A 17,161-nucleotide genomic window follows, 5' to 3' on the forward strand; every position below is an offset into this window, starting at 1 on the left:
TATTTTGCTACTTTGCATTGAAAATATAAAAAAACTCTTTAAGCATCAATAAAAAATGGGATAATTCCTAATACACCAAAAGCACGCAATTTATATCAGCAAGAACCCCTGCCCTTCATAGCATCAGGACACTGGGAAAAACTTTTCCCTCCAGCTCTATTTTGTGGGTCGCGCTGCCATCCTGCGGCGGTGGTAGCAGTGGCTTTCACATAATCACATTTATCGCGCTTAAAGTTGGACCCGACACACAGACAGTTTGGCAGCGGGATGATCCCGGGGTTTTACCACCTTCCTCCATACCCCAGTTGGGAAAACTATGATACACACACCCACACAATGTGGTAGTTTATTTTCATTTAGTTAACGCTTAACCTCATACTTATTTTAACGCCAACGCCAAACTATTTGCTTTTGCTGTAACTTTTTTTTATCCACCCTTTCGTCCTCCACACCATCCCCTTTCGTTTGAAAAAGTTGAGTCACAAGTGCATTCAGTCGTACATAACGCAATTATTCATGCAAGTCTCGTGCGCGCAATTACATGTCCTTTGCGTCATTTAGGGGTTCCCTTCCACGGTTTGCACTTCCGGAAAGCCAAAGTGTGAGAGCGCGGGGGAAAAAAAAAAACTTTTGATTCAGAAATTTAGCTCAGCTTGGGGATGTTTGGAGGAAACTGGCCACATTTGAACAACACTTGTCTGTGATCATTTTACCCCGTGGCACACTATCCAAAGCTGCCAGTGCTGCTGTACTGTGCCGGTTGTATGCAAGTTGGAAAGTGGTAACATCGTGATGAAAGCAAATAAATTTTCATTCACGTCGCATGGGTAAAAGTTTTCCAACGCTGGTTTTTTTTTTTGTTATTTTTTTGCAACGGAAGAAAAACACATAAATTTCCATTGTAACAGGAGTAACAGGAGTTTTGGAGCGTATTCAAAAATGGGCCTTTTATGTTATTTTTTTTATTGTATTCTAAATGAAGTTTTCAAAGTATAGAAATTTTATATCATATATTTTAAAAGGGTTTCCTCTAAATTGCTTGAGAAAAAACTTGTGATGAAATTTTTGCGTTTTAATATTATATCGTAAATTATATTTTTTATATTTATTATTATAGTTTCATAAAAAGTCGAGAAATATCATTTTTATTGTTATTGAAATAAAACCATCAGTTGCTGAACTGCAGTCCTGACTTGAACTTTAAATGTTGCAAAAAATACATTATTTGAAATTTCAAAAGTGTTTTTACAATCTATATACAATGAATTTTAGATAGTTTGCAATTTATTGTAAATGTTTTTTTTCCGTATAAATAAATATTTTCGGCAATTATTATTTTTTGTCACTGATTTATTTGTGAATTTTCGAAAAAAAAGTTTTAAATAAAATTTTGCAATGGCATTACAATATTTTTAATTCTGAATCTCCGGTTAACTTTTTCACAAAACCATAAAATTCAAAATTTTAAAAGCAAGCATAACTTTTGAAAATGTCGATAATTTTCCGCATCTCATATTTTGGACCAAATTTTGAAATTATTTTTACTGAATGGTTCATAAAATTTCACAAAGCATTTTTCTAAAATCATTTTAATTCTTTGTGAGGCTCAGTTTTTTTGTGTTTCTCAGAAACTTATTTTCCGATTTTCTCAGCTTTTCAAAAATATGTGGGTAGCTTTCTTTCAAAAAAATTTCATTGCATTTAAAGGAATTTTGGATCGGTTTGGTGTCTTCGGAAAATTGGCTTGACTATTCAAAAAAAAAAAAAAAAATTACTCAGAAAAAAAATTGTTGAATTTTTGTTACTTTTATATTTTTTTATATTTCTGATTTTTTTATATGATTTAGGGGACAAAAAACTGCTACTTTCGAGCTATAGCAAAGTATGGACAATTTTTTGACGGCTAAGTTATACATCAAAAATTTTTGTTTTTTTGGGAAAATATAAATTTTACTGGAATTGGTTTTTTGACTTCAGTAATGTAAAGTCAATTTTTCCCCGAAGAAACTTTTTCAGATTTTTTAATAAAATGCACCGTTTTCAAAATAATTCTTGAAGTTTAATTTTAACTTTAAAAATATAAGCTTTCCAATTTTTAAAAATAGTGTCCATGATTTTTGTTTTCGAAAAATTGAAATACATATTTTCCAATAAAATTGCCTTAAAGACATAGAAATTTGGATCTGTGGTTGCTAGATAACAGGGAAAAAAGATATTGTTTTTAATTTTAGTGCTTACCAATATCTCAGAAACTATTGGTCCTATTTTTAATGTTAAAAAAATCAAACATTTTTGAAATTTAGCAATCCTATCGAAAAAATATATTTTTTGAAATCAAGTCTAACATTTTGAAATTCTATTTTACGCATATTTTAAATGTTACACGGAGAGACTGTGCCCAGAAATTTTAACAATTAAAATTGTTGATTTTACTTTCGTAAATTTTAACAAAAACGTACTTGTTACTGCCAATATTCCGTTAAAATAACTAAAATTCAGTATTTATTTAATAACCTGTTTGTTGAAAATGCTAGAGGCAAAAGCTAACAGGTTTCCCGAACTCGAATGAACGTGCTCGACTGTTAGCTTTTGTTTTAGGAAAATCAAAAATTTTGTTGGTTGAATATAATTTACATTTGGTTGAATATTTAGAAGATAAACTTGGGTTTGTTTACATCTGTCATTTGAAGTCAGGATTCGAACGAGAGCGGTCGGTTTGTTGAGTTTGTGTTGTTAATTGTGAAGTAAGAGGATGTGAAAGGTGAAAATTACACTATTTGGCTAAGTTGAAGTGGCAAATCGAAGTGCACACTGCTGCAACTGTGAAGGTGGAATTGGTGAGTAAGTTTGTTGATGATTTCTTTGCAGGTGATAAACTATGAAGAGCAAAACGAGGACATTCGCAATGGGGACCTCTGATGCGAGGGGACTTTATGATAATGTTTGGAGGAAAGAGAGGGGCAGTGGAAGGAAGAGGCGGGCCAACTCTTGCACGACAATACTTGCACGGGCAAATTTAACAAAATGTTGGTTAATCTAAGTAAGTATGGGTTTAATTTTACACAACAATTTATCTATTGTGTTTTCAATTAGAAAACTGAATCACCAGGAACCTTCGTGCTTACGATGGATATTTCAGAATCATCAACCATAAAATACATGGAAATGCGTACACATTATATCAAAATAAAAATTCGATGGTGGGAAATGTCTAAAAAATAAAATATATAAAAGATATAAAAAGAAGATATTAATATTTTAAAAATGCTGTTGAAAAGACTGCTCAATAAACTGGTAAGTAAAACTCAAAATATTGTTTTCAGGAATCGGAGTACGTTAAATAAATTGAATCAAATGCAATGAAAGTATGTTGCCAAAAGTAGTTGTTAAATTAGTGCAAACTGGGTAAGTAGCATTATTGATATTTCTTGTTTATAATTACATTTATTTACGTTCCTTTTATCAGTTTAGAGCCGGAATTAATTTTTTATTAGATTAATAATAAATTTCATATGTCTATTTGCAGCAAAAGGTTCGCCTTGGTGTAAATTCTGTGTCCAACCTCAAGAAAAATAACTAAACATGAGACCGTTGTAGATGATGACGACTTATCGGATGATTTCTCAGTGATGGTAAGTGAATACAACACTTAATTGTATACAACATAATAAAAATATAAGCTTAAAACTTGGTGAAATTTTTGCTCGGTTTCTACTTTTAAGGAATTTACGAGAAATTAAACATATTTTTTGAACATGTTAAACAAAATTTGTAAAATGCTTTTTTTATTATAATTTTTTTTAAACATTAATCAAACATAACATGTTTTATAATAACAATTAAAAAAATACAAATAAGTACAAGTACAACAAGTTAATTTGTGAGGCATTATTACAAAATTTACTGCAAATTAAATAAAAATATTGCTAACTACAGCTAATTACTGACTACATGTACGAATATTTTTCTGTATTCAAGTAAGACATTAGTTAAAAATATAGCTAGAAATTCGGCCCAGCCTGTATCGTTAAATAATTAAAGAAAATATATATAGACACTAACATAAATTATGTTTAATTAAGAAATTTTTGTTATAAACCACTAATAATTTGCTGCATGCAAAAATATTTCAGTTGATACAACGAAAAAAGTTAAAAATAGTTGAAAAATATTGTCCAGCCTGTTTTTTACAGAATATTTAACAATTATTCAGCTGAAAACAAAAAAAAATAGTTAATTTTCTGAAAAAAATATTCTAGCAGTCGACTGCTAGAATTTTTTTGGTCATTTAACCAACAAAAATGGCAATTCTAACTATTTTTTTGTTACTTTTACCTACTGGTGGTCAGCAATTTCGGGTTAACAAAATCAACAATCGATTGTTGAAAAAAAGCTGTGTAAAAAATTAGCCCATACTTTTAGTTAAATTAACCAAGAATTTCTTAGATTTGCCCTGGCCGGTCTCTCCGTGTAGAGTTGGTTCCAAAATTTCAAACATATTTTTTTTCAAAAATATCAGAAATTTTTATAGATTTTTCATTCAGATTCTGATTTTCGAATATTTACGTAAAAATATTGTTTGACCAGCTCGCAAAATTGTATGGAGCCTTGTAAGGGACAACGAATGATGCAAAATTACTTCTTTTGACTAAGAGAATGTATGGACAATGCTCGCGAAATAAAAAATCGTTAACTGAAATGCAAATATCTCGGTTTTGCGGTTTTTTTTTTAATTTTAAGAAAGAAAATAATTCTCAGTAAAATTTCCTACGAGCTGCCTATATAAGTTATAGTTGCAACATTTTTTGACTAATTTTGTGGATGGATTTTTGATATTTATTTTCGGAGTTTTCAAAATGTTTTGATTGTAGTACTTCAAACCGATTTAAAGAAAATGATCAGAAAATTACAAATTGTTTTAGTCAGTTCTTCATTGTATGAAACATTTTGTTAACGAATATGAATGTTTAAAGTGGTTTTATGGAAAATCAATTATTATGAATAGTAAACTATATAGTTGATCTTAACTCTAAATGAAATATTTAATACTTAATAATCTAAAAGTTGTTACTGTCAATTCCTACTGCTGTTAATGTTGGCTCATTCCATGCATTTTTGGTTACATTTGTGTAATGCTTACAATTATGCCATAAGCCATCTCTACTACAAAAGCAATTTTATTAGTAAATATTACCACGAACAAACCAAATTTCGCAACAGTCTTCACAAACCACCACAAAACCTTAAACTTATAAACTAGCACAAAAACAAATCAAACCCTTTTCTAAAGCTTGGTAATCGTTAGTTTGTTACGGTTGCGGAAGAAGCTGCGCTTTACCTTGTGCGAGTTGAACGCGGACAGCGTCGCGAGCGATCCAAGCGGGCCGTTCGGGCTAGGCGTTGGGCCGCAACAGTTGACGGGCAGGCCCGCAATTGGGAGGGCACTCTTCTGCTGGTGGTGGGACAGCGACTGCATCTTCTTCGAGCGGCGCCTGTAAAGAATCCTTTCGTTGTACAAGAACCGGCGCCACACGTGGTCAATTGTGGACCGCCACACGGTCACAAAAGTGGATTGTTTGGGGAGAAAAGAAGAAGGGAAGCGAGGGAAGAAAGAGAGAGAGGTTTAAGTGAGAAGATTTTTTGAGATTAAGGGGAAGGGAGACGGGGAGAGAGTGCGCAGAAAAACAGTGTTGTGAGTGTGCTTGTTTTGTGAAATGATTGTGAAATTGTGCTAAAGTGAATGGGTCACTTCACCGAATAGGTCATATCAATGTTTTTTTAATCTTAAAGTATTTACTAATTTGTAAATTTTATTCGATTGTTTAGCCAATTCATTTAAATGGAAAAATCGATGAAATAGCCATTTCGATGAAACGGCCAAATCGATGAAATTATCACTTCGATAAAATTCAACGAAAAACTGTCGATTCGGTGAAAAATCAAATTCAATGAAATATCCAATAAGATGAAATGTCCAATTCGATTAAATGTCCATTCGGCGAAATTGCTTATTCGATCAAATGACCATTTGGTGAAATGGCCAATTCGGTGAAACAGCAAAATCAATGAAATTGTACAATTCGGTGAAATGGCCAATTCGATGAAGTGTCCTTTCGGTAAATGACCAATTCTAAATAGAAATGGCTAATTAGATCAAATGATCAATTCGATGAAAAAGCCGATTTGATGAAATGGCAGATTCGGTGAAATGTCCAATTCGGTGAAATATCCAGTTTTGATTAAATGTCCAATTCGGTGAAATGTCCAATTCGATTAAATGTCCATTCGGCGAAATTGCTTATTCGATCAAATGACCATTTAGTGAAATGGCCAATTCGGTGAAGCAGCAAAATCAATGAAATTGTATAATTCGGTGAAATGGTCAATTCGATAAAGTGTCCTTTCGGTAAATTACCAATTCTAAATAGAAATTGCTAATTAGTTCAAAATATCAATTCGATGAAATGGTCCATTCGATGAAATGTCCAATTCGGTGAAATGTCCATTCGGCGAAATTGATTATTCGATCAAATGACCATTTGGTGCAATGGCCAATTCGGTAAAACAGCAAAATCTATGAAATTGTACAATTCGGTGAAATGGCCAATTCATGAGGTATGCTTTCGGTAAATGACCAATTCTAAATAAAATGGCTAATTAGATCGAATGAAATGGTCGATTCGGTGAAATTGCCAATTCGGTGAAAAATCATATTATGTGAAATGGCCAATTCGGTTAGAAAACTCGTTCAAAATGCCTCCAAATGCCGTACCTGCTGGTGGTGATGAAGATGACCACAGCTACGATGATCGTCCCGCAGATGGCGGCGCTGGCCGCGATCGTGATCTTGTCCATGTTGGAGGCGGGTGAGGCGACGGTCCGTACCTCGCGGCACTGCGTGTACGGCACCGTGTCCGGCGTGACGTTGATCTCCTCGAGCGACACGACGCACACGATGATGCACTCGGCCGTGGGCACGTTCTTGATCTTGAACTCGCGCTCGCTCGCCTCCAGCGGCGGGCCCTGCTTGAAGCTCTTATCGCCGAACAGGCGATAGACCACACGGAAGCCCAGGATGTTGGCGGTGTCCGAGTCCCACTGGATGATGACCGAGCTGTCCTGGCGGGAGCTGGAAGGGGACGGAGAATTGAGTTTGATTTGATATGTTTGGAAGTTTGAAGTCTCGATGCGCTTACCTGAAGGCATTCTTAACCTGAACCTCCCGCGAGTCGTCGATCTGGGTGCCGCGTTGCGGCGGGAAGCCTAACACCAGCGGTGGTCGCTGCTTGTGTCCGGGCCCGTTGTTGTTTGGGTTGCGCCAGCTCTTGGTAGCGCTGGCCGCCTTCGTTGTGGTCGTCGAAGTCGACGTGCTCTGCTTGGTGGTGGACTGAGTCGTGGTTGTAAGCGTGGTGGTGCTATCCGTCGTTGACGGACTAGCTGGTGGTACCGTTTCTTGGGAGGAAGACGATGAAGGTGGGGTCGTTGTCGGGGTGGTCGTTGTTAGCGCCGTAGTACTGCTACTCGCCTCCGCTAGGGTAGTGTTCGTAGCTCCGGCCGAACTCGGTGGGAAGGTCGTTAGAAGTGTCGTTGTTCGCGTAGTGGTCGTTGTCTTGGGTTGGAGCGAATCCACCAGTCCGACCGGGCCCTCGATGCTGACTTCGGCGTCCGGACAGGTCAGCTCCTCCGGCTGGATCGAGTAGAAGCCGCGGTCGCGGAATCGGTTCGGAGACCCGCAGAACTGGGGGTTACGTTCGCGAGAGGTGACCTGGAAAGAGTTAGGGGGGGTTTGTAAGGTTGATTCTTTGGGACAGCTCGCACCTGGTGTCCTACCTGCAAGTCACCGTTCCGGATCCACTCGGCGACCCAGCGCAGCTTGCAGTCGCAGTGCAGGAACCGTCCGCCGAGCGAGAGTCCCCGCAGGGTGCGGTTCAGATGCAGCAGGGCTTTCTCAGGCACTGTTGGAAGCGGGTTGCCGTCTAGGGCAAGCAGCGTGACGGCGGGATTGCCGCGGAATGCCGTCTCCGGCAAGGCAGTTAACAGGTTGAAACCAATGTCCAGCACTCGCAGCTCGCGCAGCGAGTGGATAGCACCAACGGGGAACTCCGCCAGCAGGTTGTTCAGCAGGCTGAGGGAGCTTAGGGTTTTCCGGATACCGGAAAAGGCGGTCTCGCCGAGCGTCTGGATCAAGTTGCGCTCCAGATTGAGCGCCGTCAGGGAGTCCAACCCCTCGAAGGTCCGCATGCCGGCGTTACCCGGCAGCTCCCGGATTCCGTTCTGGGAAAGGTCCAGGAAGGCGAGCGTCTTCAGGCCTCGAACCGCTTCGGGAACTCGCTTCTGCTTGGTTCCCTTGAGGTTGAGGTTCTTCAGGCTCGTCTCCAGCCCGCGGAAGGCGAACGGAGCCAGCGTAACGTTGTTATCGCTCAGCTTCAGCGTCGACAGCTTCGACAGTCCGTTGAAGGCATCGTTGGGAATGGTGTTGATTCGATTCTTCGACAGATCCAGCAGGTTCAGAATGTTGAGAATCTTCAACGCCCGGATGGGCACGTCGTCGAGGAAGTTGTCCTGCAGGTTCAGGTTCTTCAGGATGTCCTCCTGGCCCCGGAAGGCGAAATCTTCGATCCGGCTTATCTTACAGCTGCTCAGCTGCACGTTGTACAGCTTCAAGTTGGCAAAGACGCCCGCCTCGAGCTTCTCGATCGTCGAGTTGTTGACGTACAGCAGATCGAGCGGCGTCGTCCGAGCGTATTTGTCTAAGGCTTCTACTAGTACGGGAAAATCAACCTGTTTGGGAGAGAAAAAGACTTATGGATTCGTCCTACCGAGTCGGCCTAAGATGTACTCACTTGATCACACTGCACGGACAGTTCCTGTCCGAGGTTATAGGCACATAGACACGACGTCTGCAGGTCGGGCACCTCCCGCTGCCAGGGACACTGGGCCACTGACCGCTGCACCAGGAGGAGCGCCGACAGGAGAAAGCCTAGATTGCGTAACATTTTCATTTGGGTATGTGTACTTAACCACTAGTCAACTAACGATATAAACTAAGAACGGACAATAACAATCCTACAAACTATGATTTGGGAATTAAGGGTGGTTCGATTGGAACACAAAGTAACAAGTCGCGCGTCCACTAACTAAGATCTCATCGGGTGATGATTCTTGAGAGCGATTCTCTCAATATCAACGAGTGGTCCCAGGATAGACTCGTTTCTGGTTAGGGTGACGAAGCTGCTGTTGATGCACGTGATGCAGTCTGCAAAGAGTAGAAACGAAGGATTCTGTTAGTGTTAAGTTGTAAAGGATTAGGGAGTCGGGTCGCAAGTATCCCTGATCCCACAAGTTGTCAACTCTGCTAATTTATTGCTCCGCACTCAAGAGTGACGCGTTTAATCCCTCCAAAAGTCACCCGTTAATTGCTCTTGAAGCTGTTGTTTACCAAACTTTGCACTTCAGCAGCCCTGAGCTCCGCGGTAATCCTTCCGCTTCTTGCACCAGGGGCTTTTTCGTGCTGCGGCGATAAACTCATCTCCAATTGCACTTTAATGTGCAGCGTGCACACTAAAATCCAAAACGTACCTCATTAAAGCCCTACCTGCTGTGGGGCTGTACTAAATTTACTTTTAATCGCTCTCGCACGCCAAATCCGCTCCGAAGGAGTTCATTAAATCTTTGGTCGGCATTTTTGGGATCTTAAATATTTAATCATTGTCGACCGCGATAATAATCGTTAAGTTTCAGCGCTAGGGAGAAACCGTGCGGTGATCCATTTTTAATTAATTACAGCGTACATACTGAGGACAAGCACGCGGTATCCTCGGGATGCATGACGTACAGAGTACGCAGAACATCCAGCGAGTCCACTAGGGAAGGACAAAGCCGCGGGAGGTCATCAAATGGCAGATGATTATCAGCGTGTGGACTGCAATAAAAAAGCGGTTGGTGGTGAGGGCCTTAATGACGGCCTGAGGCCACCCTAAAGCTCGAATGAAACCTTCTCGAATGAAAACCGTGAAACGTTCTACAAGAAGCGTGACACTGAGGAAAACCATCTCAAACTTTAAAAATGAAATCGTGAATTGAATCAGTCGTTTTTTAAGGAAATCGTGTACATTATTCACGGTAAAGCAATATTTTTCACCGTGCCTCAAAAATACACACGAAAAATATAATTTCACCAGCTCTCAATTGCACATTTTGGTCACGTTCGGGCGTTCGATTCGAGTGCACCAAATGAATGCTTTGGCGTGATTAAAAATTTTCAGCCGGTCTTGAGAATGTCGGCCCCCCGCGCACTTGTCCGTGTCGTAGCTGTGAAGATTGGGAATTATTTTTCGCTTCGTGGAATGCGCTTTCTGGAGGAGGAATTTGCAATCGGAACGACACGCTCTAATGGGATGTCGATTTGGAAAAAAGTATCAGGAAAAAGGGGACTTGAGAATAATGCTTTGGGTGGGGTTGCGAAGAGATTCCATTAGTGAGACGGTGATTTGACCAAATTGGAGACTTTGAGGGAGAAGATTTGAAACTGAAGAAAGCCTACAATATTTGTCAAATAAGTTTCTACAAATTGTTCTTCTTTATTTTTGATCATGCAGCGATTCCACCTAAAAGCAGTTAGACTCTGATTTGGCTCAAATTTGTTTGTGATTTTTGGTTCAAAATAACAAAACCCGACTTTTTTTTAGTTATGGTTAGTCAAGTTAGGGTTGTCAAAAAATGACATTTGACGACAATTTTCGCAAAACTATGTTCAAACAAAAGTGGCTTAGTGATTTAACTTTGTATTGCTGTATAAAATGATATTGTTTTTTTAAATATATGTTTTCCAAAGATTTTGAAAAATCATTTGATTTTGTAAAATATCAATTCGATTGATAAATTTTGGAAGATAAACGATGAAACAATCGTTTTCATGAAAAATGATTCGAAGTCTTCAATATTTTTTTATCTGAATGAGGATATGGCTCTGTGTTCATATTATGTCAATTAATGTAAATCATCGTTATTGTAATAATAATTTTCAACATCAGCGCAAAATATGAAACCATGTTCAAATCCATAATCGCCCATTAAAATTGAATTGATAATTTGCATTGACAGGCATAAAACAATATCCATTGCCATATAACCCAAAGGGACAGCTATATACACAAAAAAAATCATACCCAATTACCATTCAATTACGACGCACGCAGCCCCGTAATCGATTCCGAGAAGGGATATTGGATTCGCGTGCTGCCAACCGAAAAATCCCAACACAATTCCCTCGTTTTTTTTCTGCTGCCGCTAGTCCTCAACCGAGCAAGCAAATTAAAATTCAACAATTAAATTTAATTCGATTTCCCTGTTTACCAACTCTTCAGGAGCGGGCGGGGCCAGGTCGAAATTCTCGAGCTAAAAAAAAGGAGAGCTCCAAACACGTTATAAATCATCCTGATTGCTTCGAAAAGTACACCTCAACTGATGAATGACGGCGCCGAACGACAATTGCAGTGTAAAAGTCAGTTTGTAGAGGGAGAGAGGAGTTCTGAGCAAAAAAATAAAACTCTCGTCACGTCCTACAAGCCAAAAACGCAATAGTAAAAAGGATGTGCCAGCGAGGGTGGAATGTGGGACAGAACGAAAAAAAATGACGCTGACTGCAAAGTTCCCAAACAACATTTTTAACCAAATTTCGCCACATTTCGACCACTGTGCCCACAGGACTCGTCATAGTTCGGCGGGAGGATGCTGGGGCCAACGTGACACCCAACAGCAGAACTTACACCAATAACAACAACAACATTTCCAAAGAAATGCGATTATTGGAAACGATGAGACAGCTAAAAAATCCAACTCCGTCTCGTTAAGCGGAAGGATTTCGTCGGTACTTTTTTTTTAAACTAGAATTTCTTCAGCAAGCAGATAGCAGCACCTGTGTGCCAGCCCAGACCCAACCAGACAGTGAAGAAGAGCAAACCGAATGAATCATTCCGGTAACATCTTTTTAGTCGCGTTCAATTTCTGGGTCCAACTTTCTTCGACGTTACAACACGACACCAGAAACGATTATTGACTTTTTCGCTCGTTTTGCGTCAAGTTTGGTGATGACCTCACGGGGAAAGAGGGCGGAAAAATCATTGGCAACTATTGGAAATGGATTTCGTGGAAGAAATTACGTTTTGATTACGGTACATTATCGGGTGTAATGAGTGCAACAAAGAAAATAACCTAAGTAGATGTTTTTTTTTAGAAATTGTTTTTGCTATGAATTTAGAGGAAACAGTACTTTTCTAAATATTTTGGTGGTTTAATAATAAGCCTTTCTTACAATTTTATCTATTTAATTCAAATCTCATCTTTCTAAAGTATATTGTGTTTGGGTAATTCTCTACCAACTCACAAGAAATTGGGAAAAGTTGCCCCGAGCCCTTTTCGTTTTGCGTGAAACTTTTTTGATACTTTTTTACTCGATCTTTTCCAATATCAATGAAACTCGTATGAATACCTGCTTCAAAAGCGAAAAGATTTTTTTGGGTAATTTTTGTTATACCCTAGCCTAAAATTGGTGAAAAAAATGTTTTTCATACTAAAATGACTTTTTTAAATCGCTGATAACTTTTCAGGATCGAGTTTTACAGCTTTGATATGTTTGTTCCAGAGTCATAAAATAGCTCAAAGAACAATTTTCAGCTTGTGGAGCGAGGTTTTGAGAAAAACTCCCATATTCTGGGCACTTAATGTACACAGTAAAAAAAGTGATGGTAATAATCTGAGAAGGATGACAGATTTTATGTCATAAAAAGTGTTATTTTACATCAGGAACTAATTAAATTACTCGAAAAAAGGTAATATTTTACAAACCAAATTTTCAACCATTAAAATTCAACTTTTTTTTACTGTGTATTGCTGTACCTAGCAGCTGTTGGATCGTGTATAAGGATGGTTAATTTGTAGGAAATTGGAAAAATTCACGAGCTCTCAATAAATATACTAAAATATATAAAATAAATTTTGATTTTTAAATTCAAAAGTCAATTTTGAGTCCGCGATTTTTTGCACTCAAAACTTTTGCGAAGATTAAAAAAAAGCGTCACAAAAATGCAGGATGCAGCAAATCTCCATAAAAAAAATGCAAAAATGATTTTAAGAGTGTTATCTAAGTTTTATCCTATTCGTTTGATTCAACAACTTATTTGTTCAGTCTTGAACATATTTTCGATTTCCCTTAAGATTGCTTTTGACCGCTTTTTAGTTAGACCAATTTTTCATCGTTAGAGCACTTTTGGAAAAAAGGTTTCGGTAATTGATTTTTGTAGACCTTCAAAATCAAAAATCAAAAATCATAAAATCTCATAGAAATGGCGTTTAGTTTTTTTTCAGTGTATTTTTTCCAGAAAACCTGTCAAATTTCCTATGAGATAAAAACAATAAATGAAAAAAAATAAATCCTTCTCAAATGCCATTGTCGAGTGCATCTAGCTCCATACACAAAAAATGCTTATATGAGCCTTAGATAACACGTCTCCAATGTTTCATTTAAATTGGACAAGGCCGAGTAAAAAATCCTGTTTTTTCTGTTTGAAGCTTAAATTGCTGTTGTTTTTGTAAGCTTATTTGTATTCCTGTCTAATTAATATTATTCAGACAATCATTGATGAAAATATTTGATTTGAATAGGAATTGTGACATGGATAGGATGTCACTTTATTTTTGGAATATTTTCCAACTGGTAAGGTTTTTCTTAAGATTATTATTTTTTAAACATGTACTGGGCCACACAACGTCTATGCTCCATTTAAGAAAAATAGTTTTTTTAAATAATGTTTAAAAAATAGTTACGTTAAAAAAAAATCTCAGTTTGAATTCCGTGGTGACTATGATAGTCGTAGTTTTTTCTTGTTGAAATTAGATTTAAGGTTTTCAAACTTTATTTTTACGTTAAATGTACCATAACTAAGGTTGCTGATATCGATTTCAAGGAAAAATAGAAATGTTGATATTTAGTTAACAAATGTATATGCTTTATAATAAAATACCTATACATTTTAGATAATAATGTTAAAAAGTATGGATTTATATTGCAAATTAAATTAATTAAAAGCTCGCATCAAAAGTTTTCACATTTTATATGATTTTTTTTTTTTTTCAAATCAAAATACCAAAAAAATTTAAACTTTGTTTCACAAACACACTTCTTGCACTTGTCCAAAAAATCCTAAAATGCATTCAGTTTCCCGATTCAAAAGCATATTAATTGAGAAAATCGTGAAACTTTGAATAGATTAAAATAATGCTATTCTTCAAAATTTCCTCGTTAAAGTTAACTAACTTTTTAAACTTTTCAAAATTTTATGGATAGTTCTTCTTGATCAGTTAGATTATATAGCATTCCGTACGTATTGATATTGTACTCTTCATTTTGCGGAAAAATCTCAAACCTATCAAAGTTACCCCGTTTTACGGTAGTTTATAATTAAACGACATTTTACAGATTGTTTTAGTTATCCGCGCTCGCGTGAAGTATAATTGTTAAAATGCACTCTGGTTTTCATTTTTTTTTTTTTGAATGAATATAAGCTTATTTTTTAAGGGTTTCACAAATTTCACGTTGAACTTTCCTTGAAATTTGTAACGTTTTTCAACTTTCTCTTCTAGTTTTTTATTTTCGATGTTAATATTAAGCATCATTAATTTTTCCACATTTTTATAAACTCAAATGATAAAACTCGTGGAAAAGACAAAAACAACTTTTCTTGGTATTATGATTATGTTACACGACTTTCTACATCCTTTTCCATAGGGTAACGAACCCAAATTTGTTGAAAAGTCTCAAGAACATAACAATGAAAGTAACAAGTCAAAACTTGATTCCTCAACTTTCCTTCAAGCAACCACACCCCACCACCTTTCGGTGGCAATGAAAGTTAAACAGTTGCCATTACCTTTCCCCGCGCCGTCTAAAGGCAAACTTTTCTCCGACCGCATTCATGAACCGAAGGACGACGGTAGATGCAGGAAGTGGAACCACCCACCCACCGGCACAGCAGAAGCAGTTCCAACTAATTACTAAAGCCGATTTCGTGCAACGCTGGGTGCCGCCACCAAATTAGAATTGCAAATATTTAAACGACCTCATGCTCGAGGAGGAGGAGCAGGGGCGAGAGGACCAGCTGACCCGGACGGAACGAAAACCAGCAAACAGATTTTAAAGCGTTTAACCCTGGGTTGGTGCGGGAGGGTCAACAAATTTGCACAAACAAAGGAAAATCTTTAATAATTTAGTAAAGAGATAGGAATAAAATATATTTGAAATATGATAAAAGCTGAACCTCATGCTTGAGTTGATTGAATTCGCAAGAAATAAATTTTGTTTGACAGAAATTACTTGATTACATACCAGCATTCGAGGGTTAAGTCGAATCTATTAGAAACTGCTGATTCCCCAAAACTCCTGCATCTTCAGCATCTTGAGACGAGTCGGAGTCGTATGCAAATTTGGACAAATGTGCTTGATAAACTAACCGAATTGCATCTGCGGGTGATATATTTGCATTCTAAATAATTGAACCCTCTGAACTTGGCCCCGGCGGCGGCACAGAGTTTTGCGGAGGTGTGTCAGCACAGCCGGAAGGGTCCGTCCGTCGTAACGCTGCTGGATGTTGGCCAATCTAATCAACCGAGACCAAAAGGCAGCTTCATCAGCGAGCGGCAAATGCAGCTTAGGTCGGTGAAGTTCAGAACCAGCGTTAAATTTCATGAAGGTTACAAATTGAATCAATTTAGCTAGTTTGTAGCCGCACTTTAATGTGGGTGTGTTGACTGGGATAAAGTGGAGAAACCCTTTCCGAGGGGAGAAATAGCACGATGTGTCGGAATTAGGTATTTCTTGAATGAATTTAATTTAGAAATTATGCAGCCCATTTAAAAAATTTATTCCGTATTACTCAAACAACTGTATAAAATATAAATCTTGTATTTTTTTCCCTGTGTCAAAAGGAGCATTTTCAGATTTAGTATATGAATATTCGAAAATCTTTATCTTGAGAAGGGATTGTATGATCGATTTGGTGTCTTCGGTAAAATTGTAGGTTATGATTAGGATTTTTCAGAATAAATTTATTTTTTTTAATTTGACTATTTTTCAATCAAAGTTGAATTCTCAAAAAACGTATTTTTACCTACAAGAGATACAAATTTATGAAAAAAAAAAGATTTTCCGAAAATATACCGAAAATACCGTCAAACAAAATTTTTAAAATCAATCGAATTGTAATCAAATATGACTTTACAATTTTATTTGATAAATGTACCGTTTACAAGTGATATGGTGAATATTTTAAGGTCTTCGTTGAAAAATTTTCAGTCTTTGCAATTAAAATTTACTTAGGTAAAAATGCTTGTTGCTGAGATACAGCCTCTTAAAGTATAAATTTTACGAAATACGAGTTTTTTTCTAACTGTCTCCTTTTTAGTTTCTCATTTTTCAACTCAGGAAATCTCGGAATCTATTGAATAGATTTTCGACATTATAAAATGATACTTATTTGAAATTTTTCTGGCATTTCCTATAAAAATTTGTTTCGGAATTTAAAATTTTTGCCCAACATGTAAAATCAACTGAAATTAGTATATTTAGCCCATTCGAAAATTTACTCTTCTTATTTTTTATTTTTTGCAGAGAATTTGGCCGACAATTTCACAAAATATTAATTTATTTACATTATAAATCGAACCAATAATTTCAGAGATATCATTTGATGAAAAATTAGGGTTATTTAAAAGACACTCAAAAACTATTTTTACAAAACTTAAATTATGAAAAGCTGTATTGCAGCAACCAACATTGTCCACTGGAATTTGAAAAGAAAAATTGAAAATAAAAAATGCGTATTTTGGAAATTCAACTTTTGTGATTAGCAGTTAGATAAAAAATCAGGAATATGTTTTTCGCTGTACCTATTTGTTCTGAAATGCACTAATCATAACCTAAAGCTTTTCCAAAGACATCAAATCTATCAGAAAATCTCTTTTTAAAATACACATTTTCAAATGGTTCAAAGGGCTATGGTTCAATTCTCCAATTCCAAGATAACCATTATCACAGTTTGTTGTTTTTTGAAATACCGTAAAATGGTTTTCCACGAAATGAAGGAAACAATTAAAATACGTAAGGAAT

At 37.0% G+C, this 17,161-nt stretch overlaps 2 protein-coding genes across 7 annotated transcripts in view; one reads left to right on the top strand and one right to left on the bottom strand.

Moving 5' to 3' along the window:
* Nucleotides 1–17,161, top strand: part of LOC6041615 (rab3 GTPase-activating protein catalytic subunit) — a 302,640-nt gene that overhangs the window by 22,163 nt on the left and 263,316 nt on the right. The window lies entirely within an intron of this gene.
* The window catches only part of LOC6035256 (leucine-rich repeat-containing protein 4C), a 274,948-nt gene that overhangs the window by 19,294 nt on the left and 238,493 nt on the right, over nt 1–17,161 (bottom strand). For 4 of the 6 annotated variants that reach the window (XM_038251423.1, XM_038251420.1, XM_038251425.1 and 1 more), the window contains 5 exons: nt 8,844–9,256; nt 7,831–8,781; nt 7,197–7,765; nt 6,773–7,129; nt 5,339–5,504 (listed from right to left, as the gene is read on the bottom strand). In XM_038251423.1, coding sequence (XP_038107351.1) covers nt 5,339–5,504; nt 6,773–7,129; nt 7,197–7,765; nt 7,831–8,781; nt 8,844–9,002 — 2,202 coding nt within the window. In that variant the 5' untranslated portion in view covers nt 9,003–9,256. The remainder of the gene's footprint in view (nt 1–5,338; nt 5,505–6,772; nt 7,130–7,196; nt 7,766–7,830; nt 8,782–8,843; nt 9,257–17,161) is intronic. The other 2 variants (XM_038251424.1, XM_038251422.1) reach the window with 1 other exon arrangement.

Source organism: Culex quinquefasciatus, chromosome 2 (assembly GCF_015732765.1).
Source record: "Culex quinquefasciatus strain JHB chromosome 2, VPISU_Cqui_1.0_pri_paternal, whole genome shotgun sequence".
In the NCBI taxonomy this organism is placed as follows: Eukaryota; Metazoa; Arthropoda; class Insecta; order Diptera; family Culicidae; genus Culex; species Culex quinquefasciatus.